The following is a 17,040-nucleotide window of genomic DNA, read 5'->3' on the forward strand; positions in this document are numbered from 1 at the left end:
TCTTGTCTTGAACTGTATTGTAACTTTACTGTTGGCCTTCACTTTACACTATAAAACACTGCACACATTGTTAGCACTATATAGATCCTGAATAATATTAATACCTTCAGGGTCCTATGATTTCATTTTATATTCCAGTAATATAAATTTGAATACTCCTATTATTATCTCAGTTTACATTTTGCTTGTCTGTTACCACTGTAAACAGAATTTTGCATGCTTTGGATGATTCTTGGGCATCATTTGTCTTAAATTATACAGCAACCAAAGGCAAACCTTTTTTTTTTAGTGGAGAGGGATTAGGGAATGCCTGTCTGTGTTATAATAGCTGTCTGTGTCCCCATTAGAGATATTCTCCATCCCTGTTTGTCCTGGTGACTATTATCACACAAAGTGAAAGAAAAATCCCAAATTTTCAATGGTCTCCAGAACAGGATAGAAGGGATATCTTCCAGTGGGAGACTAGTTCTGGGGACCTTGGTGGCTACCATGTATTTCCTTCATTTTGGTGGGATACCCTCTAGCCTTCTGTTTTGGCTATAGGACAGGAAGTGAAGTGAAATCTCCCCAATAGGACAACGATCACAAAACCCCTGACAGTTATTATAACCCTTGTTTAATGTTATAATAATTATATCCTAAAACAGAAACATAGACAACAATCTATTTATACAGTGTGTGCCATTATGGACATCTGATTTCTCTCTTCCAATGTGCTTAAATAAGGACACCTACTCTATATTTACTATATATAAATTGATAATTAACTTAAAGGAATTGTAAAGGCAGAAAGTTTTTTTTATCTTAATGCATTCTATGCTTTAAGATAAAAAAATCTTCTGTGTGTAGCAGTCTCCCCAGCACCCCCTAATACTTAGATGAGCCCCATCTCTGTGCAGCCATGTCCACAAGTCCCTCAGCTGTTCGGGACTCTCCCTCCTGAGACACAGCAGTGGCACCATTGACTCTTGCAGCTGTCAATCAAAGTCAGTTAGTCAAGTAGGAGAGAGAGGGGGCGGGGCCAAGCTGCTTGGTGTGGGGACACTCAATAGAAGGGTGGGGCTAGGAGCACCAAAGAGGGACCCGAGAAGAGAAGGATCCACGCTGCCCTGTGCAAAACAAACAGCACAGAGGAGATAAGTATAACATGTTTGTTATTTTTTATTTTTTTTTTAAACAAGACTTTACAATCACTTTAATTGTCAAATTCACTCAATGGACTTATAAATTGTTGCTTTATCTGTATAGATTTTTAGATTCTCCTGTATATTTCAGTAACCAATGACAGGTGCTTACTTTCCCTGCTTATTATGGATGCCAAGTAATCTCCCATCAATTACCACAATTTCAACATTGTTTTCTGCAGGTACAATGGTTTCGAATAAAAAGACCATATCTATTGCAACTTCAAGCATGCTAATGCAAAGCACTCCTTTTTCAATACCAGGAAAAGAAACTACCATATCTGTGTCCAGAGGTTTAGGACAATCATTGACATTATCCACAATGCTTAAAACATCAAGCTTTTCAGAAACTTTTCCAGCACCCAGAGTAACCACTAAAGTCCCAACAAAACGTGCAATCGATGAATCAATAGTTGCACTTTCCAGACCCTCTGGGCTTTCATCATCTACTTCAAAAACAGCTGAAATTATGAAGCCATTAGACACCTTTTCTAAACCATCAACTTATTCAGAAACCTCTAAGGTTACACACCTACCTTCTTCTCCTATCATTAGTCCTGTTACCACCAACGTTGTGGTATTGATCAGTCAACTTTCAACAGTGCCCCCCACACTCAAACTATCATCATCTACATTACCACCAACAGGACTTGCCATAACATCTGCACCATCTACTATGGTAAAAGAGGTCAGTAACCGCCTTATTCCAACAAAAGAACTTTCTAAAATTTCTACTAATCAGACAACAGTCCCACCTTCAGGTAAGCCATTAAAACATTTACTTTTCAATTCCATTTGTTTTGCTCTCTTCCAAATATGGGCCATGTGCACTAAACCACTAATAGAATTAGTATGGCAAACAATAAGTATACAGTAGATATTAACAGTAAAAAATAGTACTGTGTTTTTTAATAACTGCATCATTCTTATGTTCTCATTTTTAACAAAACAAAATGAGTAATTCAATATCTACAGGTTTTACCATGCTATTGAGATATTTGGCTTTAGCTCATGAGAAATCAACTCTACTGTTTTTTCAAAAAGATATATGCAGCTATCTATGTGGAAATAAAGACCACATGAGAGGCATGTCAGCATGTAAATTGTATTAGGCTTTTTTTTTTTTTTTTATCTATCTATTTTTTAATGCTTCTGTTGGACTTAGGATCATATTTGCTTAGTAAGGCTGCAATACTGATAGCACATCCAGCTGATCTGGGACAAAGGAACTCAACAGGACTTTGGAGATCTAAACTGTTTGTCAAGCTTTCCTAAAACTTTCAAACCAATTTAAATTGTCTACAATGGTTTCTAGTGAAAAGATCATATTTATTAAAGTGTCTACCCTAGTCTCAAATACAGCTGTAGCCAGTGGTTTAATACAATTCTTAATCACTTCTTTAGCACCTAAAACACCACACTCTTCAGAAACGAACACAGAATCAAATGTACAGTAACTACTAATTTCTCAACAAAAGCTGTAGTCGCTGAATCTACATTTGAAATTTCCAGACCATCAGGACTTTCAAAGTTTACATCATACAACAAATAAAATTGGAGGATCAACTCAGGTTTTCTAAATAATAAAAACAGTGGGAATGTTTTCTAAATTATTTACTGGTTTAGTAACCAGTAAAGTTACCAATCTATTTTCTACTCTAGTTAAAAGTTCAGTTCCTACTAAAGCTGAGGTTATAACCAGCCACCTATCAACAGTGTATACTAAAGTAAAGCCAACATCCTTAACATCATCATCAACAGGGCCTTCAGCAGGATCTAAAATAACATTGACACCATTTATTTATGTCAAAAGTGGCCACTAACCTGTTTTCAAGAAACCTTTATAAAACATCTACTGCAGGTCAGATATCATTTCCAATTTCAGGCAAGCCTTCTGAAGCATTAAATACATTTGCATTTAAATCAAAATTGTCATATGCCATCCAAATATTTACGCTGTGTGTTGAAACACTTGTAGAATTAGCCAGGCAAGTTATAGATTCCTAATACATGAAAGGCATTACAAAAAATTAAATAGCATTTTTTGCTTAGTGCACTCTTATAATGTGTGCACAATTTCTAAACTGAAATCCAAATTAGTAAATCAAAATGTACTTTTTTCTTTTGTGACTCAGTCAAACAATTAAACTTTGGTCATTTTAAAGCCTATTCCAGTTTAGGTTTAGGAATGAATTCTTATTAGATTCAGTATCCTTAATTTTTCCAAAACTCTTTCCAAGGAGAACAGACAGAGTAAAGGAAAGTGAAGTGGTGTGCTGATGGGGTATGACATATTAAAGCAATAGTGTTGCTTTTGCCTGCATAGCAAAGCACAGGTTCTCTTGAATGTGGTATTTCAGTTAAAGGTGTACAACATGCGTATGTCATATTCCAAAATGCCTCCCTGCACTGCTCACATCTGCAACTCCACGTGCTGTCCATCCACTGCCAAGAGCTCACAATTGTGTATCAGGAGAGGTCTACGGTGAAGCCTTTAACCAATAAAGAGATTAGACCTAAAGAGATATTTCCCAGTGGGTACCTTGCTCAGAGACTCAAGACTTACCTAACAAGGTATCTGCAGGTTTGCAAGCTCAAACTCATTTAAAAACTGCCCGTGGAAACCTGCCAATCTGCAAGTTCTGTCTAATGCACAAGTGAATGATGAATCTGCAATTCAATGAGTGTATACAGTAGGAGAATCAATCTGAAAAGGGCATATGTAGAATATTGTTATGGGGGATTTCCAGATTCTGATAAGACCTTGCCTATAAACCCCAATGTCCAACAGGCCAGAGATGTGGGGAGGTTGCTTTGCCGCCATTGTAAGCTCCCTCCCCATATTGCAAACATGTGACCTAGTAAAGTTTAGGAGGGAGGTCACATGCTTATCCTAGTCAGCCATGCTGCATGCTTAGGTTGGGGTCTGGTGTGTATTCTGGGAAGGACCACACTTTTTTTTCTTTTATGCATAGGATTTCCATTAAAATTCATATAAGGCACATTTCTAAATGTACCACTTTCATCTGCTGTCAGAAGTTTGATTTGGCCAATCACAATTTTAGTTTGGCTATGTGACAACCCTCTGAAAAAGATTGTCTTTATTATCTTAGTCTTCATTCTTTATAAAGCTGCTCTAATGCTGCTCACAACACAAGAAAGTAATTCTAAAGTATAACGTATGTCTATTCTTTCAGGTATGCCTCAATTTTTAATGGAAAAACAAAGAGTACTTAAAATGACTAAGGCCCAGGTCTCCACGATAGGTAATACAGAAGAGCTACAGATACTTAAGCATACTTCAGGTCCATCTAAATATTTGAGTTAACATGTTCTAAAACATCTCCATCTAATATAAATATTTGATATTTTATTACAGGGAAAACTGCAGCAGCACCCAAGACCATTCCAAGTATTGTTCACTTAAATAAAACAAGGATCCAGGTAAGCTGTTTCTTTAATGCATTGCATAGTACATCAAAATTTAAAATGTAAAAAAAATGGAGCAAACAAAAAAACATATACCTAAGTTATCAATGTTTTATTCTCTGCATTATATAGTATGCATTTAAAAAGCAGTCAACAGGCATTCAAATATGAAAAATCTGTTGGTTAATTTCCAAAACTAATGTGTAGAAAGTTTGGTTTGAATTCAAATTAAAGGAAAAGTACAGCCAAAGCTTGTTTTTCTATGATCACAGCAGTACAGTTCGTTCTGCATTCCTGTGAGCCATTTCCAGCTCACTGTTGGCTGACGTCACAGAGCTGGTCCAGGCTCGGGATCTGCCCATGTGCCCGGATCAGCACCCTACTCAGTGAGCTGCTGACAGCCTGAGCCAGCCGTTTCCGCCCCCTCCACAGCCCAATGCTCCAGTGAGTGCTGGAGGGGCAGAGCAGAGAGCAGTGACTGACACTCACCAGCTCTCTGCTCAGGGAGCTCTGGGAACCGAGTGATCGGCGGTGTTTGATCGCTCGGTTCTCAGCCTTAGAGCCAGTGGGGGACAGATGCAGCACAGTGCTGATGCTGCATCCACCAAGGTAATTATGGTTCTAAAATTAAAAAAAAAAAAAAAAACATACCTCTTTTTTAAAGCTGAAGCTTTTTTTTTTTTTTTTTTTTTAATTAAAAAAATAAACATGTTATACTTACCTGCTTGGTGCAATTATCTGAAGCAGAGAAACCGGTTTTGCCCTTAGAGCTGAGCTTTTGCCCTCAAAAGGATTGTGACCAATTTAAGGCAATATAATATGTGAATCGTTTTTGCTTGCAATCTCATCCTAAAGGTTTTTCATGATAAGAAAAATAAAGAAAAGGGAGTTTAGGGCACTAAAAGACTTGATGGAATTATTACAAGAGGATCAATCTAAGGTTGAGCATTGCAGCTTGGGTTTAGACCATCTATTACATGGGAAATGTTGAACAAAAAGTGGAATTCCCCATACAAAAATAATTCAGAAAAAATCTGGAATGTTACCTCTGTTATGTCACATTGCCAGTATATATGTTTTTGTACAACTAACAGATAAGAAATTTGAAAACTCATAAAAGAGGGACTAAAATGTTGAATTTAACTAAAGATCAATATAAGGCCTTTAGGATGAAAAAGACAAAGAAAAGAAAAAACAGCACCACCAACTAAGTGTAGTAGTTTATTACCTCATAAAAACAAAGGTAGTATGTACTCACAGTGTGTGATCCAAGAAGCAGCATGTAATACAATTTAACTAAATGGAAGCCCCTCTCCAGCCCAGGCACCCCCTAATGTAGACGGCTTCTTGCCATGAACCTGAAAAGCTAATGTGGACTGCATGGAGATCCTCAGAGCTGAAGCAGGGCACCAGAATAGTGTGATGATGTCAGAGAGGGGTGCAGGTACACATTACGGGTCATTCCTGCCCCTTTCTCAAACCTGTCTTACACATACAGAATTATAAATAGGCTCTGGGAGCCATTTTGGGAAGGGAAAAAGCATCATCGCCATATTCATTGAGACTAAATAAAAGATGCATGGAGGTGCCATCTTGATGGAGACCAAATAAAGGAAGCTTTAGGGTGCCATATTACAGGGATAAACAAACAACCTCCAGGGCTTCATTTTTTTGGGGAGATAAGATAGGCAACTCCATAGTTGTGGACACCAATTAGGATTTGCTTTAAGGCGTAGTCTTGGTGTGGGCCAATTAGATGAAACTTATAGACACTTTATTAAGGGGTAAACACACAATATTTGTGGAGCTCTTTTATGCTGAATCAGTCCTAAAAAAGGGGGATACTGTAGATATCTGAATATGTAATAAAGAGGAACACAAAAATTAATAATAAAATAATAAGCACCAGTTTTGATAATATTAACAGGAGGGGAATGCTAGTGGGAAATGGATGAATAAAATGAACATAATATAACTCTGGGATATGAAAAAGGATGATATCAATAAATAGTATACATAAAATGTATTTTGATAATATATACAGTATATATATGCAATATTCATGTCATATTCATTATTTCCCTTCTCTTCTGGTCAAATTTGCTTATACTGTGGTTGAGCTTAGAGATTTGTGGCTTTTTGTTCATATTTGCACTAGGGAATCGGGCATTTGCATGTGTTTACTTGTTCACATTATGAGGCCTGTAGGAGATTGACAGAGATCCAACATATTACAATCAAGCCATCAGACAAATGTTTCAATATTGTGGTTATGAGCAATTACCAATATGAAGGCATGGGTGCATAGTAACCAATCAGCTTCCAGGTTTTATTGACACAGCCTAAATGAACAAGTTAAAAGCTGATTGGTTACTATGCACAGCTGCACCACATTCTTTGTGCATCAGTTTCAGGAAAGTTCCCCCGTGTATCTAAAAATTCTCAGAAATAAAGATTGGTATTAAAAAAAAATCTGGTTTCAGAAAGCATATTATGATATTTTTGTTGATGCATCCTGACTAGTGTTGAGCGAACACGGACTGTATTATTCGTGTTCGTACCGAATAATTGGATTTTTTTTACCCGAACACGGACACGGACACTTTACTGTATGTTCGGGTAAAAATCCGTGTTCGGTCGTTTTATTTCCGGGTTTTGCATGCTTTGGCGCTCTTTTCATGGCGGGCTTTCAACAGCCAATCAACAATCGTTTAACTGGTGTGCCTTAAGCCATCCCAGCCATGCCTGCAAATGTCTTAGTAGCTGTGATTGGCCGTCTGAAGCATGTGACCAAGTCTTTATAAGTTCGAGGCAGCCGCCGCAGCAGCGTCATTCTGCTGCTTAGCTAAGGGACAGAGCACACATCAATGTGCTGGCTGCTGATTAGGGACAGATAGGCAGGAAAAAACCATTTGTGTCCGGATAGAATTGAGGGACAGGTCGGAGTGTTTAGGCAGGGCGAGTTGTAGGCATTTTAGGGATAGAGTCTGCTGAATTATAGGGTCAGTGTCTTCTACAAACTACAATCGATATTGCTGTGTGGGGGGTGGGGTGAATCTGCACTCAATCCTGATCTACGATCTCTTCTCAATCCTGTTAGGGACAGAGTCTGCTGAATTTTAGGGAAACTGTGTTCTACAAACTACAATCGATATTGCTGTGTGGTGTGGGATTGGAGATAGGCAGGTGTCAGTGATCCACATCCATTTTTCTGTGTGTGAGCTGCAGTGAACACAATCTTTTTGGGCTGCAGTGAACACAATCTTTTTGGGCTGCAGTGAACACAATCTTTTTGGGCTGCAGTGAACACAATCTTTTTGGGGTGCAGTGAACAAAATCTTTTTGGGGTGCAGTGAACACAATCCTTTTTGGTGTGCAGTGAACACAATCTTTGTGGGGTGCAGTGAACAAAATCCTTTGTGGGGTGCAGTGAACACAATCTTTTTGGGGTGCAGTGAACAAAATCCTTTTTGGGGTGCAGTGAACAACATCCTTTTTGGGGTGCAGTGAACACAATCTTTTTGGGGTGCAGTGAACAAAATCCTTTGTGGGGTGCAGTGAACACAATCTTTTTGGGGTGCAGTGAACACAATCTTTTTGGGGTGGAGTGAACAACATCCTTTTTGGGGTGCAGTGAACAAAATCCTTTTTGGGGTGCAGTGAACAAAATCATTTTTGGGGTGCAGTGAACACAATCTTTTTGGGGTGCAGTGAACACAATCTTTGTGGGGTGCAGTGAACACAATCTTTTTGGGGTGGAGTGAACAACATCCTTTTTGGGGTGCAGTGAACAACATCCTTTTTGGGGTGCAGTGAACACAATCTTTTTTGGGGTGCAGTGAACACAATCTTTGTGGGGTACAGTGAACAGAATCTTTGTGGGGTGCAGTGAACACAATCTTTGGGGGGTACAGTGAACACAATCTTTTTGGGGTGCAGTGAACACAATCTTTGTGGGGTGCAGTGAACACAATCTTTTTGGGGTGGAGTGAACAAAATCATTTTTGGGGTGCAGTGAACAACATCCTTTTTGGGGTGCAGTGATCAAAATCCTTTTTGGGGTGCAGTGAACACAATCTTTTTGGGGTGCAGTGAACAAAATCCTTTGTGGGGTGCAGTGAACAGAATCTTTGTGGGGTGCAGTGAACACAATCTTTGGGGGGGTACAGTGAACACAATCTTTTTGGGGTGCAGTGAACACAATCTTTGTGGGGTACAGTGAACAGAATCTTTGTGGGGTGCAGTGAACACAATCTTTGGGGGGTACAGTGAACACAATCTTTTTGGGGTGCAGTGAACACAATCTTTGGGGGGTACAGTGAACACAATCTTTTTGGGGTGCAGTGAACACAATCTTTGTGGGGTGCAGTGAACACAATCTTTGGGGGGGTACAGTGAACACAATCTTTTTGGGGTGCAGTGAACAACATCCTTTTAGGGTGCAGTGAACACAATCTTTGTGGGGTGCAGTGAACAACATCCTTTTAGGGTGCAGTGAACACAATCTTTGTGGGGTACAGTGAACAGAATCTTTGTGGGGTGCAGTGAACACAATCTTTGGGGGGTACAGTGAACACAATCTTTGTGAGGTGCAGTGAACACAATCTTTGTGGGGTGCAGTGAACACAATCATTGTGGGGTGCAGTGAACTCAATCTTTGTGGGGTACAGTGAACACAATCTCATACTTCTGAAGATTTGAGGGTGCTGCCTGTTCCATACTCCCCCTACTCCTCATCTAGCCTTTTAGGGGTACAAACAATAGTAATTGGGGCCTAGTGTGGTTGTGTACGTGTGATATACATACACTTTTTTTGGATCATATTTTCTATTCCGCTATTTAATCAAAAACCTTTGGGGATCAGTTAAATTGGGGGATAGTCTGTGTTGGTACGTGTGAGAGAGATCCACCTTTCCAAGTTGTTGGGGTTCATCTCATACTTCTGAAGGTTTGAGGGTGCTGCCTGTTCCATACTCCCCCTACTCCTAGCCTTTTAGGGGTACAAACAATAGTAATTGGGGCCTAGTGTGGTTGTGTATGTGTGATATACATACACTTTTTTTGGATCATATTTTCTATTCCGCTATTTAATCAAAAACCTTTGGGGATCAGTTAAATTGGGGGATAGTCTGTGTTGGTACGTGTGAGAGAGATCCACCTTTCCAAGTTGTTGGGGTTCATCTCATACTTCTGAAGGTTTGAGGGTGCTGCCTGTTCCATACTCCCCCTACTCCTAGCCTTTTAGGGGTACAAACAATAGTAATTGGGGCCTAGTGTGGTTGTGTACGTGTGATATACATACACTTTTTTTGGATCATATTTTCTATTCCGCTATTTAATCAAAAACCTTTGGGGATCAGTTAAATTGGGGGATAGTCTGTGTTGGTACGTGTGAGAGAGATCCACCTTTCCAAGTTGTTGGGGTTCATCTCATACTTCTGAAGGTTTGAGGGTGCTGCCTGTTCCATACCCCCCCTACTCCTCATCTAGCCTTTTAGGGGTACAAACAATAGTAATTGGGGCCTAGTGTGGTTGTGTACGTGTGATATACATACACTTTTTTTGGATCATATTTTCTATTCCGCTATTTAATCAAAAACCTTTGGGGATCAGTTAAATTGGGGGATAGTCTGTGTTGGTACGTGTGAGAGAGATCCACCTTTCCAAGTTGTTGGGGTTCATCTCATACTTCTGAAGGTTTGAGGGTGCTGCCTGTTCCATACCCCCCCTACTCCTCATCTAGCCTTTTAGGGGTACAAACAATAGTAATTGGGGCCTAGTGTGGTTGTGTACGTGTGATATACATACACTTTTTTTGGATCATATTTTCTATTCCGCTATTTAATCAAAAACCTTTGGGGATCAGTTAAATTGGGGGATAGTCTGTGTTGGTACGTGTGAGAGAGATCCACCTTTCCAAGTTGTTGGGGTTCATCTCATACTTCTGAAGGTTTGAGGGTGCTGCCTGTTCCATACTCCCCCTACTCCTAGCCTTTTAGGGGTACAAACAATAGTAATTGGGGCCTAGTGTGGTTGTGTACGTGTGATATACATACACTTTTTTTGGATCATATTTTCTATTCCGCTATTTAATCAAAAACCTTTGGGGATCAGTTAAATTGGGGGATAGTCTGTGTTGGTACGTGTGAGAGAGATCCACCTTTCCAAGTTGTTGGGGTTCATCTCATACTTCTGAAGGTTTGAGGGTGCTGCCTGTTCCATACTCCCCCTACTCCTAGCCTTTTAGGGGTACAAACAATAGTAATTGGGGCCTAGTGTGGTTGTGTACGTGTGATATACATACACTTTTTTTGGATCATATTTTCTATTCCGCTATTTAATCAAAAACCTTTGGGGATCAGTTAAATTGGGGGATAGTCTGTGTTGGTACATGTGAGAGAGATCCACCTTTCCAAGTTGTTGGGGTTCATCTCATACTTCTGAAGGTTTGAGGGTGCTGCCTGTTCCATACCCCCCCTACTCCTCATCTAGCCTTTTAGGGGTACAAACAATAGTAATTGGGGCCTAGTGTGGTTGTGTACGTGTGATATACATACACTTTTTTTGGATCATATTTTCTATTCCGCTATTTAATCAAAAACCTTTGGGGATCAGTTAAATTGGGGGATAGTCTGTGTTGGTACGTGTGAGAGAGATCCACCTTTCCAAGTTGTTGGGGTTCATCTCATACTTCTGAAGGTTTGAGGGTGCTGCCTGTTCCATACTCCCCCTACTCCTAGCCTTTTAGGGGTACAAACAATAGTAATTGGGGCCTAGTGTGGTTGTGTACGTGTGATATACATACACTTTTTTTGGATCATATTTTCTATTCCGCTATTTAATCAAAAACCTTTGGGGATCAGTTAAATTGGGGGATAGTCTGTGTTGGTACGTGTGAGAGAGATCCACCTTTCCAAGTTGTTGGGGTTCATCTCATACTTCTGAAGGTTTGAGGGTGCTGCCTGTTCCATACCCCCCCTACTCCTCATCTAGCCTTTTAGGGGTACAAACAATAGTAATTGGGGCCTAGTGTGGTTGTGTACGTGTGATATACATACACTTTTTTTGGATCATATTTTCTATTCCGCTATTTAATCAAAAACCTTTGGGGATCAGTTAAATTGGGGGATAGTCTGTGTTGGTACGTGTGAGAGAGATCCACCTTTCCAAGTTGTTGGGGTTCATCTCATACTTCTGAAGGTTTGAGGGTGCTGCCTGTTCCATACCCCCCCTACTCCTCATCTAGCCTTTTAGGGGTACAAACAATAGTAATTGGGGCCTAGTGTGGTTGTGTACGTGTGATATACATACACTTTTTTTGGATCATATTTTCTATTCCGCTATTTAATCAAAAACCTTTGGGGATCAGTTAAATTGGGGGATAGTCTGTGTTGGTACGTGTGAGAGAGATCCACCTTTCCAAGTTGTTGGGGTTCATCTCATACTTCTGAAGGTTTGAGGGTGCTGCCTGTTCCATACCCCCCCTACTCCTCATCTAGCCTTTTAGGGGTACAAACAATAGTAATTGGGGCCTAGTGTGGTTGTGTACGTGTGATATACATACACTTTTTTTGGATCATATTTTCTATTCCGCTATTTAATCAAAAACCTTTGGGGATCAGTTAAATTGGGGGATAGTCTGTGTTGGTACGTGTGAGAGAGATCCACCTTTCCAAGTTGTTGCTGCTGGCATTCCCATCTGACAGCGGGGCCACAGTGGAAGCACAAGGCAGAGGAGGAGGAGGAGGAGGTCGCCAACGCAACCAGGGCACCGCCAGCACCTCAGAAGGCAGGGTTAGCATGGCCGAAATGTGGAAAAGCTTTGTCAGCACGCCACAACAAACAGCAGCACCAGCAGCTCAGATGGAACGTCTTAGCAGGAGGCAGCATTTTACCAACATGGTGGAGCAGTATGTGTGCACACGCCTACATGTAGTGAATGACGGGTCTGCCCCCTTCAACTTCTGGGTCTCCAAATTGGGCACATGGCCTGAGCTTGCCCTTTACGCCTTGGAGGTGCTGGCGTGCCCTGCAGCCAGTGTATTATCTGAACGGGTATTTAGCACGGCTGGGGGCGTTATAACAGACAAGCGTAGCCGCCTGTCCAGAGACAATGTGGACAAGCTCACGTTCATTAAAATGAACCAGGCATGGATCCCACGGGACTTTTCCGTACCTTATGCAGAATAGCAATGGATACCGACCTTACCCACCCATTGTTCCATTTTTGCTCTTTCTCACTCTTTTGGGGTGTACCCTCATTTAAAATTTTTGAAAAGAAGCAGTGTTGGCTACCTCGTCCTCCTCCTCAGGGCCAGATTAATGTAGGGGCTATTGGAGCTGCAGCTCCAGGCCCCTACCTTTTATATAGGCCCCGGGTTGGCCATATTCACTGTTACCGCTCTTCTGTCACTTGTAAACACAGAAGTCTGGCTTCTATGCTCGCTTCCCCAGGCAGCACCCTCAGAACCTCCCCACACAGCGTGAAGGCCGGACAAGGAGGGACAGTTGGCGATGCATGGATGTGTTTATGGGCTTCAGAGACAGCATCCCATGTTGAATTAGGCATGCATGGCTGCACCCTTCCTCCTCTGGGTGCATGGCAAGGCACGGCCCTTAAGGCCCTTCAAAATCCTCAGCACCAAGCCCATGATGCTGTTAATCCGGCCCTGGTCCTCCTCCACCGCCGCTTCCACCTACACCGCCCATAGGTGTGCGCAGCCTATTGCATTAAGGTGTGCACCCCAAAGTTGAAATACACATGCATGTGTTTGCCAGCAGGGAGAGTAATGTATCGGGGCCATGTACCTGTAGGCAAGGAGAAATAGAGCAGAGCAGGTCCCAGGGAGATCTTTCCCATCTCCTCACTGGCAATGCTATGTGCCCTAGGTGATTAGGGTGTGCCCAGGCACACCCAGCACACCCTGTGCGCACGCCTATGTCACCGCCACATCCACCACCACCTCAACCTCCCTCCTACTCCATATGGGCCTCGTCCTTCAGAGATGAAGAAGAACATTGTTTTATTTTTCTGTTTTTTTTTGTTGTTTTAAGTTATTTCCCTATCCACATTTGTTTGCAGAGCACTTGCCATGCTCTTAATTACGTTTTGCTGCCATTTGCAGCACTCTAGCCCTTTCCTTTGGTGTTTTATAGCCATTTTAGTGCCTTAAAGTTCGGGTCCCCATTGACTTCAATGGGGTTCGGTGTCCGGGAAAAGTTCGGTAAAAGTCCGGGACACGGACCCGGACTTTTTTTTAAAGTTCGGCCGAACCCGTCGAACACGGACATCTAGGTGTCCGCTCAACCCTAATCCTGACCTCATGGGTCTTGGTTGGCAGCTATCGATGTTGAAGCATTGTGCAGCAGCTATCCCCACACTAACTGACTGGAAATTGTCCAAAATCTTTCAACAGCAAATAGCAAATGATCAATGGAATTTCAATGACCTTTTTCTTAACCTTTTTTTTTATCTATTTCATGAGGAACAACACTCTCTCTAGCTCTGTTTCTGTCCTCCTAGTTCATGGAGAACAGTGTTGACTTTCTTGAAGCAAAAGCTCTCCTTTCTCCCTTCTTCTACAGTGCTGCCATCTTTAATTGGCATCAGGTGCATGCACAGACATGCTTTTAGTTTCTGCCAGGTCTATAGGACCTAGGTCAGATCCTCCATGCATGCAAAGACACCCCAGTTTTCTGCAAGAGACCTCATGATATAGGTCTTCATGTGCAACATCTCACAGTTCCAGGAATAGCTATGTCACACATCCCAATATGCAGTTTGTTAGAGGCTGCTCATTGTGTAGACTGCAGGGTCTGGCACATGTTCTGGGGATATTACATCCTACATTATTTGGGTCTAGGCCAAAATTAGACAGATATTTTTTTTTTGTGTGTGTGTGTGTGTGAAAGAGAGAGAGGAAAGGATGCATAAGAGAGAACCTCAAATTTCTAAACTTCCTCTTTAACCACTTGATGACTGGCCGCGGTGTATTTACTGCAGAAATGTGGCGCTATTGCGTGAAGTGACATACCTGTACATCGTTTCAATCAATAGCCACTAGATGGTGCCATCATGCTGCAGGAGGGACGATCGTGCCATGATTGGCTACCGGGGATGTCAATCAGCGGGTGTGGTGGACCCGATGTCCATTGCCACCCGCCATCATCCCCGGGAGAGGAAGAACGGCGATCTGCCTATGTAAACAAGGAATATCACCATTCTGCAAGGGGGACAAGATGGAGACCTTGCATTCATGCTAAGAAGGAACCAAAATTTCTGTCCCCCCCCCCCAATCAGTGCAACCCCCTCACAGTTAGTAAGCACCCCCTAGAGATGCACCTAATCCTTTGATCACCCCTGATGTTAACCCCATCCCTGCCAGTGTCATTAGGGCAGTTACAGTGCACTAATGACACTGGTATATTATAGTAACTGATCTATTACTTATAGATCGATCGGCTTCAGCTCTAAGCTGAAATGTCCGGATTGGATACTGAACTTGGCAAAGTCAGCATTACAGCCGGTCCAGCATCTGGAATATCTGGGTTTCCTTGTGGACACAGTACAGGCAAAGGTATTCTTGCCAACAAGAAAGGTCACAGACCTGAAAGATCTGTTTCGGTCCGTAGTAACACTGAGTTATTGGGGAAGATGGTGTCTGTATTCGAGGCAATTCCTTATGCTCAATTTCATGCCAGACTCTTGCAGAACAATATTCTGTCTACATAAACCAGAAAGGTTCAGTCTCTTGACTGGTCCATGTCTCTGGTACCAAGAGTACGTCAGAGTCTGAGTTGGTGGTTGGTGACCAGAAATCTGGAGAAGGGGAAAAACTTTCTTCCAGTAACCTGAAAGGTGGTGACTACAGATGCCAGTCTCTCCAGCTGGGGAGCGGTTCTGAAGGAAGGTCTCCTCCTCAATATTGTGGAAATCCGAGCAGTCAGTCGAGCTTTGAAATACTGGATGCCCAGACTTCGGGGTCCCTCTGTCAGGGTGCAATCCGACAATGCCATGGCTGTAGCTTATATCAACCCTCAAGGAGGCACAAAGAGTCAGTGAGCCCAGAAAGAGGTGGATATCATCCTTTCCTGGGCAGAGAAGTTTGTGCCATGCCTGACAGCAGTTTTTATTCCAGGAATAGAGAACTGGCAGGCAGATTTTCTGAGCTGTCAACAGACTTTCCTGGGGGAATGGTCCTTATATCCCGAGATTTTTCAGTCAATCTGTCTAGATCTGTTGGCATCTGGGTTCAACAACAAGTTGAAGAGATTTGTGTCCAGGACCAGGGATCCACTTGTAGTCGGACTGGATGCTTTAGTAACTCCTTGGAAGGAGTATTCCCTGATTTATGCCTTTCCTCCGGTGCAGCTGATATTGCGTCTGTTGTGCAGGATCCAGCTAGAGGAGAAACCAGTAATCCTTGTAGCTCCGGCATGGCTGAGGAGGGTTTGGTATGAACCAATCCAAAGGTTGGCAGTGACAAGGCCTTGGGCCCTTCCACTGCGTTCGGACCTACTCTCTCAAGGTCCGATATTCCACCCTGCTTTACAGTCTCTAAATTTCACGGCTTGGCTATTGAAGCCTTAATCTTGAAATAGCGGGGTGTATCTGGCCCTGCAGTTTATACCCTGATAAATGCTAGGAAACCAGTCTCTAGAAGCATTAGAATCATTTATTACAGTATCTGGAAATCCTACATTACCTGGTGTGAAGCCAGGAAATGGCATCCCTGCAAATATATCATCTGGAGAAATCTAGCTTTCCTTCAAGCAGGGGTAGATATGAAACCTATAAAGGGGCACATTTCAGCCTTATCATTTTCTTTCCAAGAACCAATCGCTTCCCATTCGTTGGTTCAGACCTTTGTCTGGGGAATGTTACATTTGCTTCCCCCTGTGAAGCCACCATTATGTCCTTGGAATTTAAATTTGGTGCTGGCAGTTTTACAAAAACAGCCCTTTGAGCCCATGGGGCAGGATCCCCCGGTTCTTCTAACCAGGATACTGGTCTTTTTGATTGCAATTACTTTGGCTAGAAGGGTATTGGGACTAGCAGCTTTTTTTTGTAAAAAGTTATTCTTGATTTTTCATCAAGATTGGGTGATTCTACCTCCACACTCAGGTTTTTTGCCCAAGGTGGTGTCCACCTTTCATTTGAATCAGGACATTATACTGCCTTCATTTTTTTCCAGATCCTCAGGAGGAGGAAAAGTTATTGCATTCTCTTGATGTAATGCGTGCACTTAAGTTTTGCTTGAAAAGAACAGCTCAGATTCGTAAGACTGATCTCTTGTTTGTGCTGCCAGAAGGGCCCAGGAAAGGGTTGGCAGCATCTAAGTTTATGATTTCTCATTGGATTCGCCAGAATATTACAGGCGTATGATTTAGGTATGATTTAGAAGGGAACCACCTTTTCCTGTAAAGG

At 42.0% G+C, this 17,040-nt stretch overlaps 1 protein-coding gene across 1 annotated transcript in view; it reads left to right on the top strand.

Moving 5' to 3' along the window:
• The window catches only part of LOC309565955 (mucin-5AC-like), a gene marked incomplete at both ends in the record, with an annotated part of 316,230 nt that overhangs the window by 295,986 nt on the left and 3,204 nt on the right, over nt 1–17,040 (top strand). Inside the window, 4 exons of the mRNA XM_082270984.1 lie at nt 1,367–1,771; nt 1,832–1,945; nt 4,382–4,450; nt 4,564–4,628. Coding sequence (XP_082127110.1) covers nt 1,367–1,771; nt 1,832–1,945; nt 4,382–4,450; nt 4,564–4,628 — 653 coding nt within the window. The remainder of the gene's footprint in view (nt 1–1,366; nt 1,772–1,831; nt 1,946–4,381; nt 4,451–4,563; nt 4,629–17,040) is intronic.

Source organism: Pelophylax lessonae (genome assembly GCF_965119305.1).
Source record: "Pelophylax lessonae genome assembly, chromosome: 10".
Classification (NCBI taxonomy): domain Eukaryota; kingdom Metazoa; phylum Chordata; class Amphibia; order Anura; family Ranidae; genus Pelophylax; species Pelophylax lessonae.